This window comes from Panulirus ornatus, chromosome 64, assembly GCF_036320965.1.
Source record: "Panulirus ornatus isolate Po-2019 chromosome 64, ASM3632096v1, whole genome shotgun sequence".
Classification (NCBI taxonomy): Eukaryota; Metazoa; Arthropoda; class Malacostraca; order Decapoda; family Palinuridae; genus Panulirus; species Panulirus ornatus.
Genome location: NC_092287.1, coordinates 6,316,442 through 6,340,276, shown reverse-complemented (window position 1 = coordinate 6,340,276; position 23,835 = coordinate 6,316,442). Strand labels below are relative to the sequence as shown.

Here is a 23,835-nt window from a genome sequence, read left to right as displayed (position 1 = left end):
TAAGCCCTTCATGTCTTGTAGACCTGACTCTCGAAGGCAGAAATGTTACAGGAAGAAGAAAAGACAAAAGAAGTCAGAGAATTCTGTTTGAAGAAAAAATGCATTAAAATGGCTCATCTTGACACTCAATGACATTAATGGTCCTATAGTATGCAATCTGTTTGAGGGAACCAAGGAAGTGAGTCAATTGTTGTTTGCTGATGATATGACAATGGTGGCATATTCGAGTGAGTTTAGGGAGAATGTGTCAAAGGAGAAAATTGTGAATAAAATCAAGGTTATTTGGTTTAGCAATGCAAAGAGACAGATTAGATAGGGTGTGAGTTTGAATGGAGAGAAATTGACGTAAGTGAAGCATCGTACATTTCTGGGAGTGGATATCACAGCAAATGGAAACATAAAAGTGGAGGCAAGTCATAGGGTGAGTGAGGGGGGAAAAGGTTCAGAGAGCCATGAGGAATGTGGAGAGGTCACAGGTTGGTGGAGGGGACAAAAGTTCTGGGAGTGTTGAAGAATGTGTGGAAGGCAAGAACATTATCTCGGAAAGCAAAAATGGGTAAGTCTGAAGGAATAGTGGTTCCAACAATGTTATATGGATGTGAGGCGTGGGCTATAGATAGGGTTGTGTGGAGGGAGGTGGATGTGTCGGAAATGAGATGTTTGAGGACAATATGTGGTGTGAGGTGGTTTGACCGAGTAAGTAATGAAAGGGTAAGAGAGATGTGTGATAATAAAAAGAGTGTGGTTGTGAGAGCAGAAGAGGGTGTATTGAAATGGTTTGGTCACATGGAGAGAATGAGTGTGGAAAGATTGACAAAGAGGATACATGTGTCAGAGGTGGAGGGAATGAGAAAAAGTGGGAGATCAAATTGGAGGTGGAAAGATGGAGTGAAAAAGATTTTGAGTGATCGGGGCCTGAACATGCAGGAGGGTGAAAGGCGGGCAAGGAATAGAGTGAACTGGAATGATGTGGTATACCGAGATCGACGTGCTGTCAATGTATTGAACCAGGACATGTGAAGCGTCTGGGGTAAACCATGGAAAGTTGTGTGGGGCCTGGATGTGGAAAGGGAGCTGTGGTTTCGGTGCATTATACATGATAGCTAGAGACTGAGTGTGAATGAATGTGGCCTTTGTTGTCTATTCCTAGCGCTACCTTGCACACATGCGGGGGGAAGGGGTTGTTATTTCATGCGTGGCAGGGTGGCGACGGGAATGAATAAGGGCAGACAGTATGAATTATGTACATGTGTATATATGTATATGTCTGTGTGTGTATATATATATGTATACGTTGAGATGCATAGGTATGTATATGTGCGTGTGTGGATGTGTATGTATATACATGTGTATGTGGGTGGGTTGGGTCATTCTTTCGTCTGTTTCCTTGTGCTACCTTGCTAACGCAGGAGACAGCGACAAAGTATAATACAAATAATAATAATATATATATATATATATATATATATATATATATATATATATATATATATATATATATATATATACATATATATATATATATATATATATATATATATATATATATATATATATATATATATATATATATGTATACACCACATCGTTCCAATTCACTCTATTCCTTGCACGCCTTACACCCTCCTGCATGTTCAGGCCCCGATCACTCAAAATCTTTTTCAATCCATCTTTCCACCTCCAATTTGGTCTCCCATTTCTCCTCGTTCCCTCCACTTCTGACACATATATCTTCTTGGTCAATCTTTCCTCACTCATTCTCTCCATGTGACCAAACCATTTCAAAACACCCTCTTCTGCTCTCTCAACCAAGCTCTTTTTATTTCCACACATCTCTCTTACCCTATTATTACTTACTCGATCAAACCACCTCACACCACATATTGTCCTCAAACATCTCATTTCCAGCACATCCACCCTCCTGCGCACAACTCTATCCATAGCCCACGCCTCGCAACCATACAACATTGTTGGAACCACTATTCCTTCAAACATACCCATTTTTGCTTTCCAAGATAATGTTCTCGACATCCACACATTCTTCAAGGCTCCTAGAATTTTCGCTCCCTCCCCCACCCTATGATTTACTTCCGCTTCCATAGTTCCATCCACTACCAAATCCACTCCCAGATATCTAAAACACTTCACTTCCTCCACTTTTTCTCCAATCAAACGTACCTCCTAATTGACTTGACCCTCAACCCTACTGTACCTGATAACCTTGCTCTTATTCACATTTACTCTCAACTTTCTTCTTTCACACTTTACCAAACTCAGTCACCAGCTTCTGCAGTTTCTCACATGAATCAGCCACCAGCGCTGTATCATCAGCGAACAACAACTGACTCACTTCCCAAGTTATCTCATCCACAACAGACTACATACTTGCCCCTCTTTCCTAATCTCTTGCATTCACCTCCCTAACAACCCCATCCATAAACAGATTAACAACCATGGAGACATCACACACCCCAGCTGCAAACTTACATTTATTGAGAACCAATCACTTTCCTCTCTTCCTACACGTACACATGCCTTACATCCTCGATAAAAACTTTTCACTGCTTCTAACAACTTGCCTCCCACACCATATGTTCTTAATACCTTCCACAGAGCATCTCTATCAACTCCATCATATGCCTTCTCCAGATCCATAAATGCTACATACAAATCCATTACCTTTTCTAAGTATTTCTCACATACATTCTTCAAAGCAAACACCTGATCCACACTTCCTCTACCACTTCTGAAACCACACTGCACTTCCCCAATCTGATGCTCTGTACATGTCTTCACCCTCTCAATCAATACCCTCCCATATAATTTACCAGGAATACTCAACAAACTTATACCTCTATAATTACATATATATATATATATATATATATATATATATATATATATATATATATATATATATATATAGGGTGTTTTGGTCGAGGTGGTGTGCAAAGTGAGAGGGTTAGGGAAAATGATTTGGTAAACAGAGAAGAGGCAGTGAAAGCTTTGCGGAAGATGAAAGCCGGCAAGGCAGCAGGTTTGGATGGTATTGCAGTGGAATTTATTAAAAAAGGGGGTGACTGTATTGTTGACTGGTTGGTAAGGTTATTTAATGTATGTATGACTCATGGTGAGGTGCCTGAGGATTGGTGGAATGCGTGCATAGTGCCATTGTACAAAGGCAAAGGGGATAAGAGTGAGTGCTCAAATTACAGAGGTATAAGTTTGTTGAGTATTCCTGGTAAATTATATGGGAGGGTATTGATTGAGAGGGTGAAGACATGTACAGAGCATCAGATTGGGGAAGTGCAGTGTGGTTTCAGAAGTGGTAGAGGAAGTGTGGATCAGGTGTTTGCTTTGAAGAATGTATGTGAGAAATACTTAGAAAAGCAAATGGATTTGTATGTAGCATTTATGGATCTGGAGAAGGCATATGACAGAGTTGATAGAGATGCTCTGTGGAAGGTATTAAGAATATATGGTGTGGGAGGCAAGTTGTTAGAAGCAGTGAAAAGTTTTTATCGAGGATGTAAGGCATGTGTACGTGTAGGAAGAGAGGAAAGTGATTGGTTCTCAGTGAATGTAGGTTTGCGGCAGGGGTGTGTGATGTCTCCATGGTTGTTTAATTTGTTTATGGATGGGGTTGTTAGGGAGGTGAATGCAAGAGTTTTGGAAAGAGGGGCAAGTATGAAGTCTGTTGGGGATGAGAGAGCTTGGGAAGTGAGTCAGTTGTTGTTCGCTGATGATACAGCGCTGGTGGCTGATTCATGTGAGAAACTGCAGAAGCTGGTGATGGAGTTTGGTAAAGTGTGTGAAAGAAGAAAGTTAAGAGTAAATGTGAATAAGAGCAAGGTTATTAGGTACAGTAGGGTTGAGGGTCAAGTCAATTGGGAGGTGAGTTTGAATGGAGAAAAACTGGAGGAAGTGAAGTGTTTTAGATATCTGGGAGTGGATCTGGCAGCGGATGGAACCACGAAAGCGGAAGTGGATCATAGGGTGGGGGAGGGGGCGAAAATTCTGGGAGCCTTGAAGAATGTGTGGAAGTCGAGAACATTATCTCGGAAAGCAAAAATGGGTATGTTTGAAGGAATAGTGGTTCCAACAATGTTGTATGGTTGCGAGACGTGGGCTATGGACAGAGTTGTGCACAGGAGGATGGATGTGCTGGAAATGAGATGTTTGAGGACAATATGTGGTGTGAGGTGGTTTGATCGAGTAAGTAACGTAAGGGTAAGAGAGATGTGTGGAAATAAAAAGAGCGTGGTTGAGAGAGCAGAAGAGGGTGTTTTGAAATGGTTCGGGCACATGGAGAGAATGAGTGAGGAAAGATTGACCAAGAGAATATATGTGTCGGAGGTGGAGGGAATGAGGAGAAGAGGGAGACCAAATTGGAGGTGGAAAGATGGAGTGAAAAAGATTTTGTGTGATCGGGGCCTGAACATGCAGGAGGGTGAAAGGAGGGCAAGGAATAGAGTGAATTGGAGCGATGTGGTATACCGGGGTTGACGTGCTGTCAGTGGATTGAATCAAGGCATGTGAAGCGTCTGGGGTAAACCATGGAAAGCTGTGTAGGTATGTATATTTGCGTGTGTGGACGTATGTATATACATGTGTATAGGGGTGGGTTGGGCCATTTCTTTCGTCTGTTTCCTTGCGCTACCTCACAAACGCGGGAGACAGCGGCAAAAAAATATATATATATATATATATATATATATATATATATATATATATATATATATATATATATTTTTTTTTTTTCATACTATTCGCCATTTCCCGCGATAGCGAGGTAGCGTTAAGAACAGAGGACTGGGCCTTTGAGGGAATACCCTCACCTGGCCCCCTTCTCTGTTCCTTCTTTTGGAAAATTAAAAAAAAAAAAAAAAAGGAACAGAGAAGAGGGCCAGGTGAGGATATTCCCTCAAAGGCCCAGTCCTCTGTTCTTAACGCCACCTCGCTATCGCGGGAAATGGCGAATAGTATGAAAAAAAAAAAAAAAAATATATATATATATATATATATATATATATATATATATATATATATATATATATATATATATATATATATATATATATATCTATTTATATTTATTATACTTTGTCGCTGTCTCCCGCGTTTGCCTGTAAATGCATCATGGTTAGAAACACTAACCACTACACCAATGAATTCATACACCTACATTAGAGGCCTGAATGAAACAGTGTCCATATCTTAACTGATTTATGGGAATAAACACTGCAATATCCTCAATATCAAAAAAAAAACATAATACTACATCATATTACATCTCATATTAATGTACAAATATCATCAAAAAATTATGCAACCAAGCAAGACCATATGAAAGAAACTACTTACCAAGGAAAGCTGAAAGTGCTGACAAATCCTTTCTCCCAATTTCCTCTACCTCAGAAAAGCTATGCCTTCCAATACCCTGCATCCAAACCGCTTTCTTAACTTTTCTACGGAACACAGGGATCAAAATTCGAAAAAATACAGGGAACTTCATGCAGATGGAAAGTGAAGCACCGCCATCTACAATGTAGCGCCAAACTACAAGGCACCTGAAGAGTACAGAAGTCTTACTCTCAAAAAATACTTTAGATTACTTGTGCTATAATGAAATAATATCACACTAAAAAGGCTCCTACAATGTGCACATGCAACATTATAAAGACAGCTATATTGACTTTTGCAACTCATACAGTCTTTCCAGTACAATCTCCATACACAGTATGTAGGCTAATACCATACCAGGAGGTCCTACTTAGCAACAGCAATACTATGTCTATATCTCTAATGCCCATTTTCTCCAGGAACTCCCTCACAGGGATGGCCATGGGAAAAGAGTCTCCATAACTGGTGAAACTCGAGTGCCACTTCTCAGCATTTATTGCCTCAACCTTAACAGGCTATTGGCACAGGGCAACTCTGGCATAGTGTTTCCAGAGGCTCCTACCTAATATATTTATTTATCTATCTCGGAAAGCAAAAATGGGTATGTTTGAAGGAATAGTGGTTCCAACAATGTTATATGGTTGCGAGGCGTGGGCTATAGATAGAGTTGTGCGGAGGAGGGTGGATGTGCTGGAAATGAGAAGTTTGAGGACAATATGAGATGTGAGGTAGTTTGATCAAGTAAGTAATAATAGGGTAAGAGAGATGTGTGGTAATAAAAAGAGTGTGGTTGAGAGAGCAGAAGAGGGTGTTTTGAAATGGTTTGGGCACATGGAGAGAATGAGTGAGGAAAGATTGACAAAGAGGATATATGTGTCAGAGGTGGAGGGAATGAGGAGAAGTGGGAGACCAAATTGGAGGTGGAAAGATGGAGTGAAAAAGATTTTGAGTGATCGGGGCCTGAACATGCAGGAGGGTGAAAGGCGTGCAAGGAATAGAGTGAATTGGAACAATGTGGTATACCGGGGTCAACGTACTGTCAAAGGATTGAACCAGGGCATGTGAAGCGTCTGGGGTAAACCATGGAAAGTTCTGTGGGGCCTGGATGTGGAAAGGGAGCTGTGGTTTTGGTGCATTATTACATGACAGCTAGAGACTGAATGTGAACGAATGTGGTCTTTGTTGTCTTTTCCTAGCGCTACCTCGCACACATGAGGGGGTTGGGGATTATCATTTCATGTGTGGCAGGGTGGCGATGGGAATGAATAAATGCAGCCAGTATGAATTATGTACATGTGTATATATGTATATGTCTGTGTGTGTGTATATATACGTATACATTGAGATGTATAGGTATGTATATTTGTGTGTGTGGACGTGTATGTATATACATGTGTATGTGAGTGGGTTGGGCCATTCTTTCATCTGTTTCCTTGCGCTACCTCGCTAAGACAGGAGACAGCGACAAAGCAAAATAAATAAATAAACAAATATTTATCTATTATACTTTGTCGCTGTCTCCCGCATTAGCGAGGTAGCACAAAGAAACAGACGAAAGAATGGCCCAACCCACCCACATGCACATGTATATACATACACGTCCACACACGCACATATACATCCCTATACATTTCAATGTATACATATATATACACATACACAGACATATACATATATACACATGTATTTAATTCATAATTGCTGCCTTCATTCATTTCTGTCACCAACCAGCCACAAATGAAATGACACCCCCTCCCCCCGCATGCACACGAGGAATTTTATTTATTCATTTTGCTTTGTGGGGCCTGGATGTGGAAAGGGAGCTGTGGTTTCGGTGCATTATACATGAAAGCTAGAGATTGAGTGTGAATGAATGTGGCCTTTGATGTCTTTTCCTAGTGCTACCTCGGGCACGTGTGCAGGGAAGGGGGTGTCATTTCATGTGTGGCAGGGTGGTGATGGGAATGAATAAAAGCAGCAAGTATGAATCATGCACATGTGTATATATGTATATGTCCGTGTATGTATATATATGTATACGAAGAAATGTATAGGCATGTATATGTGCATGTTTGGACATGTATGTATATACATGTGTATGTGGATAGGTTGGGTCATTATTTTGTGTTTCCTTGCGCTACCTCTTTAATGCAGGAGACAGTGACAAAGTATAATAAATAATAAATAAACATATATGTATATATTATCCCTGGGGATAGGGGAGAAAGAATACTTCCCACATATTCCCTGCGTGTCGTAGAAGGCGACTAAAAGGGAAGGGAGCGGGGGGCTGGAAATCCTCCCCTCTCGTTTTTTTTAATTTTCCAAAAGAAGGAACAGAGAAGGGGGCCAGGTGAGGATATTCCCTCAAAGGCCCAGTCCTCTGTTCTTAACGCTACCTCGCTATCGCGGGAAATGGCGAATAGTATGAAAAAAAAAAAATATATATATATATATATATATATATATATATATATATATATATATATATATATATATATATATATATGTGTGTGTGTGTGTGTGTATGTGAGTGGATGTGTCTGTCTTTGTTTCCAGGCACTACCTCATTACTTAAAATATATACATCCCTATCCACAATCAGGCCCCAAAGACATTTCTATGGTTTACCTCAGCTGCTTCACATGCCCTTTTTCAAACCAGTGACAGCACGCTGATCCCCGTATGCCACATTGTTCCAATTCACCCTATCCCATGCATGCCCTTCACCCTCCTGCATGTTCAGGCCCTGATCACTATACATCTTTTTCACTTCATCATTCCAACCCCAATCTGGTCTCCCCTTTCTCCTTGCTCCCTCCTCTTCTAACATATATATCCTCTTCATCAACCTTTCCTCACTCATTCTCTCCATATGTCCAAACCATATCAGCTGGTAGGGTAAAAATGGATGTGTCTGAAGGTATAGATGGTAGATGAGTTGGAAATGAAATGTTTGACAACACTACGTGGTGTAGTTTAATAAGAGATAACAAGTTTCAGGAAATAGTGGGAGATGGTCCATTTGGACAATATATAATAGGGAGTGTAAATATAGGAAACAACTGCATTGTGGTGTTCATGTTGTAAGTACAAGAAAGAAATGCATAGCTGTGTTAATGTTATATAATAAGCCAACAAACTCAAATGATCCAGAAATACATAATGATAACAATGAGTGAACAATCACAATAGTAAAGGAAGTAGTAAAAGTGCACTTTTCAGTGATGTAATGATAATATGGAATATCAAACACCAAGATTTAAAAAGATGGAACCTTATTCTCATGATTGCAGAGTCATGGAGACGATTTTTTTTAGTGTAAACAGGAAAATGTCAACTACACAATCTATTTTAACCATAAAATGTAATGGTTAAAGCTTGCATCAAAAAACAGGTATTGTACTACAAAACTAAAATGGTGTACTGAAAATTTGCAATATCAACTGGCTTAGAATATATGTAGGTTTCTAAAACATGCCTAAGTGTTTTTACTCAACTGAGACTAACAAGCTCTTCTATAGAAAGGGAATCACATTTTACAATCTCCAACAAAATTATATGTCAAGAATAAACATGAACAATGGATTCATCTTCAGTACTCAAAACAGTCTAAGAATAAATCTAACTCACCAGAGTAAATGCTCATCAACCATTACCCTCATGGCATGAGCTATGGCATATTGTTCAGGTGTTAGGTCAGAGCTGAAGTCCTTGCCATACTTTGACCCAAGCTTCTCTATTATCAGCTGAGAATCTCCAATCTCCTCCCCATTAAGGGTAATCCATGGGCATTTACCCTTTGGTCCTATTGGTTCTTCATAATCTACCTAAAATTATCCAAGATCAATTAATGAAACACTTTCATCATAAAATACCATATAAAACTAATTCAGCTGTAAACACATTCAATGGGAAAGAAAAACTCTTCTTTTAAAATCTTTTGCAATCACTGCATCTGCTAAGGTAAATTTACAGAAGACAAGAGGCAAAAAATGCTTAAGAAACAACTTACTATTTATCTGTCTTTATCTCAGACATCTATTCCCCTATGAAACACCCTCAAGGGCTTGGCCACGACAATAAAGTCTGCATAACTAGTGAACTCCACTGCCACTTCTTAGCCTTCTGTACCTCACCCTTAACAGACCACAGGCAGAGAGCAAATCTAGTGCAGTGTCTGCAGAGGCTCCTATCTAATGTTCCTACTGACTACTTCTACCAATGATTCTGCCTAATGTTCATACCTCCTATTTCTACCTAATGGTCCTACCTATTACTTCTACCTCATGCTCCTAAATGTTCCTACCTACTATTCCTATCTACTGCTCCAACCATTTGCCAAAAGACAGAGCTAGCATACAGGGCTCACCACAGGATAATCTACAGACATGAAGAATGAGCTGTGTGAGTCAAGTGTTGTCAAGTGTTGTGTGTGACAAGGAGAGATTGTAAGTCTGTGGACAGAATGCCAGCAGTACATTTGAGGGTGAGGCAGAAAGAAAGGCAGCTACCTTGGTCAGAGGAGTGCAACTTGACCACCACAGAGGTGCTGGCTCACTATGCAGCTTTTACTAACCCTCCTAATATCTAAGCAGGTAGTACTAGTAATATACCTTCCTGGTCACTGTCTGCCTACCAATGGCTGCCTACCAATTACTACCTACAAACAACTTAGTGAACTAGCCAAATCTTAAAAAAAAAAAAAAAAGGAAAAAGTGACAGCAGTTCCTAAAAATCTTTTTTCTTCACAGCAGATATTTAAGCTGTAGGAGGTCCATTTAAGCTGTAAGAGGTCTAATTTTTTCCTATACAGAACAATTTACCCACTGAACTCCTTCCTCACTTCTCAATCCCTTCTCAATCCCTTTCTTTTCTCTTCGGTGCTGCTTATGTCTTTTATAGATATCACTCTGAATTTGCTTTCAAATACTGGGGCATTTTTGTGTCTCCACTTAGGGTTTGGTAATGTTGCATCTGAGTGGCCAATGCAAGCTAGCAACTTAACCCTTTTCCAGGCATTTGAAATTTCTTGTATTTGAAACTTCTAGTTCTCCTGAAAACCGAGTGGCTTTCAAGTAAAGGGAAATTTCTTTTAATAATTTGCAGTGAAAGAACATGATATAAGACTAAAAAAAGAAACTGAAGATATAGGCTTAGATTTACCCAGGGAAATATAATACAGTTCTGGGAAAAGCATAATTGCCTAGATAGTGCTCAGCAATACAAAGATTGTTGGTGACACCTATGTCATATCCTAACCCAATGACTTTTTTTACAAAAAATATATCTAAGAGTGTCAACACTCACAATGCAGTATCTATTCATTCATCATACATCTTGTAAGTGAGAGATGTAGCATTAAAAATACTCTTTTTTTTTTTTTTCTTTTTACCTGATTACAGTTTCCAGCACTTGCAAGGTAATGCCAGGTACAGTCAAAGAATGGTCACAATTGCTCACATCCATTCTCTAGCTGAAACCACAGCTCCCTATCCACAAACAGGCCCTACAGACCTTTCAATGGTTTCCCCTAGCTGCTTCACATACCTGGGTTCAGTCCACTGACAGCACATTGACCAATGTATACCACATAGTTCCAATTCACTCTATCCCATACATGCCTTTCACCCTCCTGCATGTTCAGGCCCCCATCACTCAAATCTTTTTCACTCCATCCTTCTATCTCCAATTTGATCTCCCATTTCTCCTTGTTCCTTCCACTTCGGGATGTAGTCAGTAGGCAGGAGCCTCCGCAAATACTGCACTACCGTTGCCCTCTCCCAGTGGCCTACTAAATGTGAGGCACTAATGGCTATATGTGGCACTTGAGTTTACTAGTTATGGAAACTCTATTGCTGAGGCCTCCCCATCAGAGAATTCCAGTTGAGAACAGGCATCACAGATATTGAAAGATAGATAGACAGAGAGTCAACCTCTCTTCACACATTCTTTTCCCATGCCCAAACCATTTCAACACTCCCTCTTCAGCTTTCTCATCCAAATGCTTTTCATTCCCACACCTCTCTCTCACTCTTTAAATCACTCGATCAAACCATTTCACACTACACATTACAAACATTTCATTTCCAACACATCCAACCTCTTCTGCACATTTTCATCTATAGACCAAGCAGTGCATCCATATTACATTGTTCTAACTACTATACCTTCAAATATACCCATTTTTGCCCTCAGATAATGTATTCCCATTCCACACATTCTTCAATGATCCTAGAACCTTAGCCTCCTCAACCTACCATAAGACTCCCATTCCATGCTTCCATTCACCACCAAAACATAAATAAAAAAGAATTCTATGTGTGGCTCTGACAATCGCACAGAAAGTTGAGTCGTAAAACCTTGCAATAAGATATAAGTGTATTAACACATGAGGAATGTTTCAGCAGTTACACAAGGAAAATACAGACATAGATGGGGTTGTTAGGGAGGTAAATGCAAGAGTTTTGGAAAGAGGGGCAAGTATGAAGTCTGTTGGGGATGAGAGAGCTTGGGAAGTGAGTCAGTTGTTGTTCGCTGATGATACAGCGCTGGTGGCGGATTCATGTGAGAAACTGCAGAAGCTGGTGACGGAGTTTGGTAAAGTGTGTGGAAGAAGAAAGTTAAGAGTAAATGTCAATAAGAGCAAGGTTATTAGGTACAATAGGGTTGAGGGTCAAGTCAATTGGGAGGTGAGTTTGAATGGTGAGAGGCTGGAGGAAGTGAAGTGTTTTAGATATCTGGGAGTGGATCTGTCAGCGGATGGAACCATGGAAGCGGAAGTGGATCATAGGGTGGGGGAGGGGGCGAAAATTTTGGGAGCCTTGAAAAATGTGTGGAAGTCGAGAACATTATCCCGGAAAGCAAAAATGGGTATGTTTGAAGGAATAGTAGTTCCAACAATGTTGTATGGTTGCGAGGCGTGGGCTGTGGATAGAGTTGTGCGCAGGAGGATGGATGTGCTGGAAATGAGATGTTTGAGGACAATGTGTGGTGTGAGGTGGTTTGATCGAGTAAGTAACGTAAGGGTAAGAGAGATGTGTGGAAATAAAAAGAGCGTGGTTGAGAGAGCAGAAGAGGGTGTTTTGAAATGGTTTGGGCACATGGAGAGAATGAGTGAGGAAAGATTGACCAAGAGGATATATGTGTCGGAGGTGGAGGGAACAAGGAGAAGAGGGAGACCAAATTGGAGGTGGAAAGATGGAGTGAAAAGGATTTTGTGTGATCGGGGCCTGAACATGCAGGAGGGTGAAAGGAGGGCAAGGAATAGAGTGGGTTGGAGCGATGTGGTATACAGGGGTTGACGTGCTGTCAGTGGATTGAATCAAGGCATGTGAAGCGTCTGGGGTAAACCATGGAAAGCTGTGTAGGTATGTATATTTGCGTGTGTGGACGTGTGTATGTACATGTGTATGGGGGGTGTTGGGCCATTTCTTTCGTCTGTTTCCTTGCGCTACCTCGCAAACGCGGGAGACAGCGACAAAGTATAAAAAAAAAAAAAAAAAAAAAAAAAAAAAAGATAGTACAATAGTTAAATGACTACGTGAGATAGAGAAATGATAGGACAATGATAATAAGGGATACTAGAAAACTGCTAAATTGTCATACAGTTATGAATACCTACCTGGTAGTGGATCTTGGCCATCCGCAAGTAAGTTTCTAGTTTCACCACAAAGGGAGAGAGATTTGGGCAGAAGTATCCTCGAGGGAACATGTGCAACACCACTACATCTTTTCCAGCATTATTCCACTTCTTTCTGTTGAATATTGAAAATTATCTGAGTAAGATTTAAAGGTTTCCAAAGTTTTAAACTATAATAAAAGTCTAGCTTTCATCTTGAGTAATATAACTAGAACCATTATGGACAATGGTTGAAATAAATTCATCTATTAATCCCAGTGGACCTGGGAAAAAGATATATAGTTGTGTATTGTAGAAAGTAACTACAGATGACCCTCAACTTACAATGGTTTGACTCACAATTTTTCAACTTTACGATGGTGAGATATTCAACACTATTAAAAAATAAGATTTGTGTTAGATGATTTTGTCCAAATGTACATTAATGTAAGTGTTCTGAGAATGTTTACAGTAAGCTAGGTTAAGCTATGATGTTCAGTACGTTAGATGTACAGTATTAAATGTATTTTCAACTTACGATATTTTCTACTTACAATGGGTTTATCAGAACATAACCCCATCGAAGGTTGAGGAACATCTGTATCAGGGTTACATGCAGAGGGTGAGTTGGAAATCCTTCTCTTTAGTATCCTGACTTTCTAGATATAGAAACAAAGGAATGATTTTGGATGTCTTAATGTGTGTGGTTGCAGTCAGAATTTCATGAAGGGAGAGAGGGGTGCAATATTTGATGAGAGAAGCCTGAACATTCTGGATGTGGGCGAATCAAAGTTGAATAGTAAGGAGGAAAATAACATTAAAATGTTCAAGAGGGTAAAGTAGGAAATTAGTAAGAATAAAAGCAAAGGAGGTGACACTTCTACAGAAGAAAGACAGAGTGCATGGAAATGAGTTCAAGGTTGATGTGGTTTAGTAATTTGTACACAATGAGAGCTAGGTGATTTGTCAGTGCTCTATGCACCAAAAAGTGAAAGAGGAGAAGAAAGGAAAGCGTACTGAGAGGAGCTGAGTGAGCACTTTGACAGTTTTCATGCAAGGGATTCACTTATAATGCTAAAGGATTTAAATGCAAGGGTAGGAGATATAGCAACCGAAGGTGCAAAAGAAAGGCATGAGGTTCCTAGTGTATATGATATGAAAACAGGGAAAAGCTTAGCAAGCAGTGAACTGGAAGAGAAATGGTGATCATGATTGAGTAATCTAAGAAAGGGAGAATGCTTAGCTTTTTTGCTAACTAATTAATAAGTGTGTTCATCACATGTATGACCCAAAGTAAAGTGCCTGAGGGGTAATTGAGGTTCCTTATGAAAGGTGCTTTGGTATCATGGGGTACATGAAAAGTTACCACACGAAATGATGTTCTACCAGGAAAATAATGCATGTGCACTGGTTGGAAGGGAGGAGAGTAAGTGGTAAGTGCAGTTCCCTTTATAGGTTGGTCTGCATTACGTGTGTGTGATATACCCATTGCTACATGGTGAGGGAGGTAAATGCAAGGGTCTTTGAACATGAGTCTTTAGTAAGCTGGAAACTGGAAGCTTAAGAGTTGTAGTTTTTGGATGACACTGATTTGGTAGCTAAATCCAGACTAAAACTCTACAGGCACTAGTGAAAGAGTTTGTAAGTGTGCATAATAGAGTCTCTCCAAAACCCTTGCATTTACCTCCCTTACTACACCACACCATCCATAAGCAAATCATACAGACATGGTGACATTACATATCCCTGCCACAAACCTAAGTTCACACAGAACCACTCACTCTCCTCTCTTTCTGCTCATATACATGCCTTACACTCTTGATAACAACTTTTTACTGGTTCTGTTAGCTTTCCTCAAGGCCTCTATATCAACCATATCATTTAATATCTCCGGATCCAAAAATGCCACATTCAAGTCATTCTGTCTATCAAAGTATTTCTCACACAAATCCTTTAAAACAAACACCTGACTCACACATCATCTACCACTTCTGAAACGACAGTGTTCCTCCTCAGTCTGATGCTATGCACATGAACACATACATATATTATCAAAAACAGAAATGTAACTCCAGAATATAAAGTGCAATACCTTCTCTTCTGCTTTTTGATGTAGCTGGTAACGTGGACAGTACCAATTACAACAACAGCTGCAACAGTCAGGGGTTTGCTCTTACCCCAAAGCCACTTTAGGCCTCTCTCAGCAATCCTAAGTGGTGTCCACCCAGTCATTGCAACAAAAGCCATTCTGAAAAAATATACATATGTAACTGCTATACTATTTAGCTGTGGCATATATATAGCCTTTAGTTACTAAATAATCCAGCCATTGCATAAACTCAATGAACTTATCATTCCCCAATGATGAAATAGCTGGGGATTTTCATCTATCTACTTTTTTTCAGTTAATGACTACCAGCATATACCCTACATGTTTCAGGCATAAAATAATTCTCATACTCAGTATACAATTATGATGGTAGAAAAAAAGCTATTCTGGATAACGAGTCTGTAGATTGTAAAAGCCTGTCTTGATTCTGGCAACTGCACAGTACTTTGGCATGACTCCACAGAACTTAAAGTCAAACAAAACTTATATCAAACTTACGCTAATTCAGGTTTGCTACCAAAAAGTGTTAACTTTAGCTTGCCTATCATAAATGTCATGTTCTACTATGTATGTGACAATCTTAATGTTCTCTAAAATGAATCCCATACAAACTAAGCATTCCACCTGCAAGATCTCTGATTTTATGTATGTTTCTAAAATCAATTGCATAATACCCAAGGAGAGTGGCAAATAAATGCTCCAAGGTACTCCACATGATTATTGTAGGGTTGCAATATACCAGTACTGTTATTGTTTGCCATTGGTGTTTCAAGAACTCAGCTTTCTTTCCGTCTAAATAGAGTTAACATATACCTTCATATCAGGGAACAGCACAGATGCAACTGAGGATATTCCTTTGTTTGTTCCTGGCACTATCTCAACTCTGTCTGTTCCTGGCACAATCTCAACTCTTTGTCTGTTCCTGGCACCATCTCATCTCAACTCTTTGTCTGTTCCTGGCACCATCACATCTCAACTCTTTGTCTCTTCCTGGCACAATCTCAACTAACACAAGAAACTACAAACATAAAAAAATCATACTTATACTAGATGCATTTCAATATCCTCAACTATATGACAGAAAATGCTTGGTAGGTTATTTTTGCATCATAAAAATCCAATTCTGTTCCTCAACCCTCTGGCTCCATAGTGAATTTACAGCTGCATTCCCAGAAACTGTCAGTTCTCCAGCACAATTTGGAAATGAATCTTCAAAACTACAGAACAATTTTTTTTATTGAGGTAAAACCATAGTTCCCATATCTGGCACTAATATTTATGAGGAACATACAATAACATGAGGGTGTGGGAAAAGAAGAGAACTTAAAATAAAATATTTACAAATGATCTCTGCAAAATGGCATAAACTTCAAGTGTAAAACGTTTAAAGAATCCTTGCTCCTTACTTTTAAAATGATGAACGAAGTGTGAAGGCCATGAAAAAACTGAATAGTTGGATTTAAAATCAGCTAAGAAGCACCACACTGCCAACTTATGAGCACCGATCAAAAGCATTACGAGTACATTATTATTGTACATTCACAAATATCTATGCCTCTCAATGCTAACATCCATCTACAATAATGAACAAACTGGAAAGGGCATAAAAAAATTAAGGCACTGAATTCAAAGGAACAATGAGCAGCCAGTTTTGCCAATTTGTAGACACTCATCAAAAACATCATATACTATCATTACTTATACATTATAATATGAAACACACACTTACACAATAGTACATAGTGACATCATAAAATCCATAAATCATGAAAGTAAATGTGAAAACACGGTCAAAGAGATAAGATATAAATGAATCACAAAGGGGGAGGAAGCTGTCATTATCAATGGATGGAAAAAAGTGCAGTCTTAATGAGGACCTCATTCCAAATGAGTTTAACATCTCTGCTGCTGGAGGCCAAAGAAAAGGAATCCAAGGTTGTATGATATCCTAACTCATACCAAGTGCCCATTTAATGACCAGTTCTGCTGGGAGGATAAATATCTGGGTTGGTAGTGACCCAAATGCCTTGTCAAGGGTTTGAATCTAGGCAGCTCCTCATGATCCTAAGCATAATTTGGAATGGTACTAAATTGATATGAAGCATTTTTTTTTCCTAACATTACAGTTACACATACATGAGAGTACAAAGGACTAAGATCAAGGAAAATGTGGGGTTAAAGTAAATCACACACAGGATCAGTAAAACCTGTGGAAAACTCAATAACATTACCCTAGCAGCTGAAATATGACAGAATTTTCCGTGTTATACTGAATCATCCTAGACTCACAAATGACTGTCACACCAAACGACAAAAACATACTTAAACAAACAACAGACCAAGCTGTTGGTAATGCTGCTGCTCAGCCTCCCAGTATGTAGAAATCCCACGCAGTCCCCAGCAGAGTCGCATTAATGTTGATATACATATCAGATGCCAAAGGAACTTAAACGAATTTTTTTACACGTAATTTCTCAGGGTAATTATCTTAATTAGCTCCACATCACAATTAGCTTTAAACACAGCAGTGATTTTGTTCTGCTGTGCTGATGTAGTGTTTTGATATTACAATAGCAGTTGCTGAGCATGATTTGGAGCATTATATATTATTGGATGTTATCATCATATCACGTGGTGATATAAGTACACTGGCAATATCAGTACATCAGAGTAAATGTGGAGTTAAAAACTCAATAATTCATGAAAACCCTCCTTAACCTCCTTAGTTGTCAGGATTTGTCTTAATAATTCATGAAAGCCCTACATAACCTCCCTAGTTGTCAGGATTTGTAATATTCTCATCAAAACATACCAGTCACACCTACGATTAGGCATGACCTTTGGTGTTCCATCCTTACATACCCATCTCAGTGTTCTCCTCCCTCTTGCTTTCTTGACTTCTGACACATATCGTCTTGGCCAGTCTTTGCTCATCCTCTCTATATTTCCAAGTAATCTTAGCATACTGTGGGCAGCTCTCTAAATCAGACTATGGTTACTGACACAGCTTGCTCTTACAATTAACATTTCATGTATCATATATTGTCCTGTGGCACTTAATTTCTAAAATTCCCATTCCGTTCTGTTCTTTTGCATTCAGGGCCAAAGATTCACATCTATAAAACTCTCATCTGGTGACCTACAGAGTACTTTCAAACATAACTATTTTTTCTTTAACACACAATGATCTTCCTTCCACACTCTTGTCAATGCAGCAAAGACACTTTTGAATAAATCAATACCACATTTTCCCTGATATTCATAGCCCACACTACTATTGCCTTATCTATTATCAAGGAACAAACTATACTACTCCAAATATATCCTGCAACTCTTATATTTCCTACATCAACAAGAACAAAATCATCATTTAAAGCTTGTTTCCATGCATAGCTAAACTGGCAATTTACCCAGACACAACTTTACTAAAGGATACAAACTGCTGTTAGAGTCTAATTTATACGTCAATACCATAAATATGACCTAATGACTGTCGTCTCAGCAAAAATTTATACATATACAATTCTACATACATAGATATGTCGTGGAAGATAGTATATAAGATATACAAAAACCCTTATTTCCAATGATGCCCTCATTCAGTAACACATGCAAATTACAGTTTGTCCCAAGGTGTACATCAAACATTAATGTCAAACAAGACAATCGAACTAGATGCAAAATTGCAATGGTTTCACAATAACTGCAAAAGCGAATACCATAGTATCAAAAACAGTTACTAGCTAAGCTGAGGTGAGTGAGTGAGTGTGTGCGTGTGTGTATAAGAGCAAAGACACGGGTACATAATGAAAGATTGAGACGGGACAATAAGAGTGTAAAAACCCTCTCCTTATGACCCATTAAGAGTAATAACAAGCCACCCTACCACCAACTTACCTTTAAGTGTCATATAATCCTACCACCAACTTAGTTTTACCTGTCCTATAACTCTACCACCAGCTTAGCTTTAAGTGTCATATAATCCTACCACCAACTTAGCTTTACGTGTCATATAGCTCTACCACCAACTTAGCTTTAACTGTCGTATAACTGTACCACCAACTCATCTTTACCTGTCATATAACTCTACCACCAACTTAGCTTAAAGTGTCATATAATCCTACCACCAACTTGGCTTTACCTGTCATATAACTTTACCACCAACTTAGCTTTAACTGTCGCATAACTATACCACCAACTCATCTTTACCTGTCATATAACTCTACCACCAACTTAGCTTAAAGTGTCATATAATCCTACCACCAACTTAGCTTTAACTGTCATATAACTTTACCACCAACTTAGCTTTAACTGTCATATAACTGTACCACCAACTCATTTTACCTGCCATATAACCCTACCACCAACTTAGCTTTAACTGTCATATAACTGTACCACCAACTCATTTTACCTGTCATATAACCCTACCACCAACTTAACCTTACCTGTCATATAACTGTACCACCAACTCATTTTACCTGTCATATAACTGTACCACCAACTCATTTTACCTGTCATATAACCCTACCACCAACTTAACCTTACCTGTCATATAACTGTACCGCCAACTCATTTTACCTGTCATATAACACCCCACCTACCCATCTCCAAAAGACACTTAACACCCTCTAAAATACCTACATCCTTGGCATTTTTCTTTCCGTTTTACCGACTCAATGTCTGTCTTATACCGGTGGTAGTGAGGTTGGTTTGCCAATACCAAAGCTGCACATGACACCACCCCAGGCCAGCCAGCCAGCCAGAGTCATCATTTGTTTGTAAACATAGACAAAAGGTACAGAGGCCGGGGCCTAAATTAGCAATGCGTCTAAAAATAGCAAAAAAAAATTGTGAAATTATATGAACAAATTTTCATTAAAAAAAATTATAATACTGGGCCTCCTGTGAATTATCTGTGTATAAGGGAAAAAAATGTACAATACGTCTACCCTCTTAACCCATAGTGGTCATAGGTAATCTATTATCATTCATATCTGTATATATCATATGGCACTCATACTCATGGAATACTGAGCTTATACATGTACAAATGACTTACATTTGATCAAATTTCCTCGCCACACGAGCAGACACCTTGCTACACTCGGCCTCTTCTACGTGACTTACAGAACTGCCGTCACTCACGTCGTCGCAGGCTAAATCCCACTGTAATTATATTGCCAGCAACTTCTGATGAATGAATCAATAGGAATAAAACTGCATACCACTTTCCTGTTGTATCTTCTGCTGACACACAGTTTCGACTTAGAAATCTCGCTAGTTTTACGTTGCGTATAAGGGGCGTAAGGTTGCGTCCTTGGGATGACGCAATTATGATGAGCTTAAGTTGCTGAGTCTGCATGACACTACAAGGTCTCAAGTTCACCTGGGGACTGTTGCTGGGGCTCAATTTCACTGCTTCACGGCGTTGGCAGTCATTTTACAATAACTTAATGATAGAAGACTCGGGGATCAACTTTCGTGTTGAATAAAGTGCACAGAAAGGTCTTGACCAGACTTGAAAAATTCTAATATATATAGAATACTACGTTTGTTTAATAAGTATTCAATATGAGGATGTTCAGAATCTTTTACTGGAGTTGATAATTTTCTGTAAAATGAGCCTTGGCCCGTTTTATGCAATACTGCAAGCCTTCCAGCAGCCTCGAAGCATGGTCAGCGTACAAACACATTTATATCCATCTTCAATGTTCATGTCGTGCAATTAACACATTTTTTTCTCAGTTAATGAGGAAAATGACGGGTTTCTTCAATTATCAGCAAAGAGTCCATAATGGTTAGCTTGAAATCATATGGAATCTGATTTTGTACCCACTGACCCTGGGAGCAAGTCTCAAATCTTTCTATGGAGATGTCATTGAAATTCACTTCCAGTCGGGTTTACCAAGGGATGAAGAGTTAGATTTCTAGTCCAAAAATTCACCAGCTTTCCCTGCGTCGCCCTAAAGCGTAGGTCCCTAACCCACTGTCATATGACATCCTTAAGCAGGTAATGCTGTCCGAGATACCCCTAAATTTTCAGGTTTTTTTTTCTGGGGGTCATGTTCCCCCTCCCCCACAGAGTTCTTGATTTAGGGGGAAGGGGAGTTTGAAGGGTAGAGGGGTGCCAAACAGAGACAGCGAAGGTACCCCAAAAGGCTGGGGCCGGCCCTGTTCTGACACTACATACACATATTTCTTTACACACAAATCCACCTTACAGTACCCTACAGTTATACATGAGCCACCTTGTGTCAGTAATGGCAACCCTGAGCCAGTGCAAAGCTGAGTATTGGCGAACCTTTACACACACACACACACACACACACGCTACATGGATCATGAAACTAATTCATTTAGAATGCAGCAATTCAAAACATTTTACCCCCCCCCCCCACACACACACATCCGCATAAGAGCCCCCTACACTAGTTACACACAGGCCATCCTGTGCCAGAAATGGCAACAAGAGCACACACACACACACACACACACTCAAAAAGTGGTAGTAAAGGCACACCCAAGTGACAAGAGACTGCACCAAGCTAAATTTTAGCACCTTTACACACACACACACACTCCAATACATTGTGAAAGCAAGGCATTTCTATTAGCAAGAATATACGTGGTCTTAGAATTATCCTTAATATCTGAAAAAGGAGTTAAAAGATTATTTGCTCAGAGGACATAGTTTGGCATTGATGGCCTTAATGACTTTCTAGTCAGTAAACCAAAAACCTAAACCAACTAACTACTGTAGGTGACTCACATACCTTAGGGCCGCAACACACGGTTTTAACTAAGCAAGGCTAGGCTTGCTCTCTTGTTCTCCTCACACTTTTCATCTTCCAAATCATTTTCTTATTCTCCCTAAAGTTGCTACTCTCATGTAACTTCTTTTTCAGCCTGTACACCTTCCTCTTGACCCCTTGCCACTTCCTATTGTACATGTGCACTCCTTTCCTGAGGGTAATACCTATACACTTTTCTTGTTCACAGACTTTATTTCTTCACCCTCACCTCTCACTATCCTTTCTGACACACCTACATGCTACTTGTTGCAAGCTACACACTTGTCACACATGTAAGCAGAGCTTTCCTAGAAACCTCACAGGCCCCAGCCATTCCCTTTGTTTCATGTACTCTCAACTGCTGCCATTCTTCATTCAATCTGCTCTAATATTTCCTCACACAAACCTCTTTTTTGGGATTATTCATTTTTAGCACCTTCCAGCCTGCATTCTATATGGGATATGTAAAACCACGATTGGAAAGTAAATAAAAAAGTGTGTACTGTGTTTGTGTGTATGGAAAAAAAATCCATAATCTTTTACATACATACCCGAGGAGTATTCATACTGCCAGACAGGAAATATCTGTGGCAACAACAGAGCCCTCCCCAATGACTTCTTACCTTCCCATAGTAAAGTATACTACATACAGAGTATAATCTGAAATGGGATTCTGTTTTGCTCACAAGGCGAGATTCAATTTAGATGTATGCCTCAGTTTAAGGATTAGCACTAGCACTGAAAAAGAGTTCAGCACTTGTTTACCAATCATGGATATTCCTTACCCATACCACCACCATGTCCTGGTTCTATTATTCTTTTATTTCAATGTATCCTCTTTTATTACTGTCCAATCTTTTTTCCTGCAAAACTTATGTTATCCCTCTTTATAATCAAGACTATAATTTTCAAACCATATAATTGCCAAAAACAAGCTAGGGTCTAAGTAATGATGTGCAGGATTGGAGGTCCTGACTAAACAAAAGTAATGAAACGGTATAACAAAAGGGAGCACAAAAGGATGGTTGGAGCCAGTGCATGACTGGGGAGGAGTGTGGAAGAATCAAGTGCTATAGGTATCTGGTAGCGGACATTTAAGTATATATAACCCAGGTGCACATCCAGGCTTTGGTTAAATGGGTGGATGGGGGAAAATTATGAAAGTATTAAGGCAGTGATGAAAACCTTTAAACTAGATTGGTAAGAACACATTGCGTTTTAGCTTAAAACTTTTGAGCCATTTGATGTTAAATTCAGTCACTAATTTCAAAGTCTCATAGAAATTAACACAGCCATCATAAACTTGTGTACCAAGAGTTCAGAGACTTGTTTTGAACAAAAGTAAATTTCTATTTAATAACATCTAAGAGCAACAATCAAGGAAGTTTTGTTTGATTAAACAAATTGAAAGCTTTTATAGGCAACAAAAATCTTACAAACTAGTCAGTGTTTGATAAGATGGCAAAGTTGTTTCATTGGTTACTAGAATAAACCTAGAAAAATTAAAAATTTTTTTCATGCACAATCATTTTCCATAGCAGCAAGGTAATGTCAAGAACAGATGACAGTCTTTGAGGGAAAAATCCTTGTTTGGCCCCCTTTGCTGTTGCTTATCTTTGCAAAGTAAAACAGGATAGGAAGATTTCTTAACCCCCACCCCTTTAAGTCACCTTTTGTGATAAGGAATACGCGAGACATATTTTCTCCCCTATCCCCAGGGATTATAAGCAGTCGAGATAGAAGACGAGTTGAAATGGTTTGGACACATGGAGAGAATGAGAGTAAAGATTGACAAAGAGGATATACGTGTCAGAGGTGGAGGGAACAGGGAGAAGCAGAAGACGAAATTGCAGATAGAAGGATGGAGTGCAAAAGATATTAAGCAATTGGGACCTGAACATGCAGGAAGG

At 39.3% G+C, this 23,835-nt stretch overlaps 1 protein-coding gene across 2 annotated transcripts in view; it reads right to left on the bottom strand.

Annotated features, from left to right (window-relative positions):
• LOC139746265 (failed axon connections homolog) overlaps positions 1-20,467 on the bottom strand; it is a 37,640-nt gene extending 17,173 nt beyond the window's left edge. Inside the window, exons 1-5 of one of the 2 annotated variants that reach the window (XM_071657302.1) lie at positions 20,194-20,467; positions 15,117-15,272; positions 13,028-13,160; positions 9,037-9,233; positions 5,365-5,570 (exon numbers count right to left, since the gene is read on the bottom strand). In XM_071657302.1, coding sequence (XP_071513403.1) covers positions 5,365-5,570; positions 9,037-9,233; positions 13,028-13,160; positions 15,117-15,271 — 691 coding nt within the window. In that variant the 5' untranslated portion in view covers position 15,272; positions 20,194-20,467. Of the gene's footprint in view, positions 1-5,364; positions 5,571-9,036; positions 9,234-13,027; positions 13,161-15,116; positions 15,273-19,775; positions 19,926-20,193 lie in introns of those variants that run through there. The other variant, XM_071657301.1, reaches the window with a different exon arrangement.
• Positions 20,468-23,835: the final 3,368 nt, after the last annotated feature.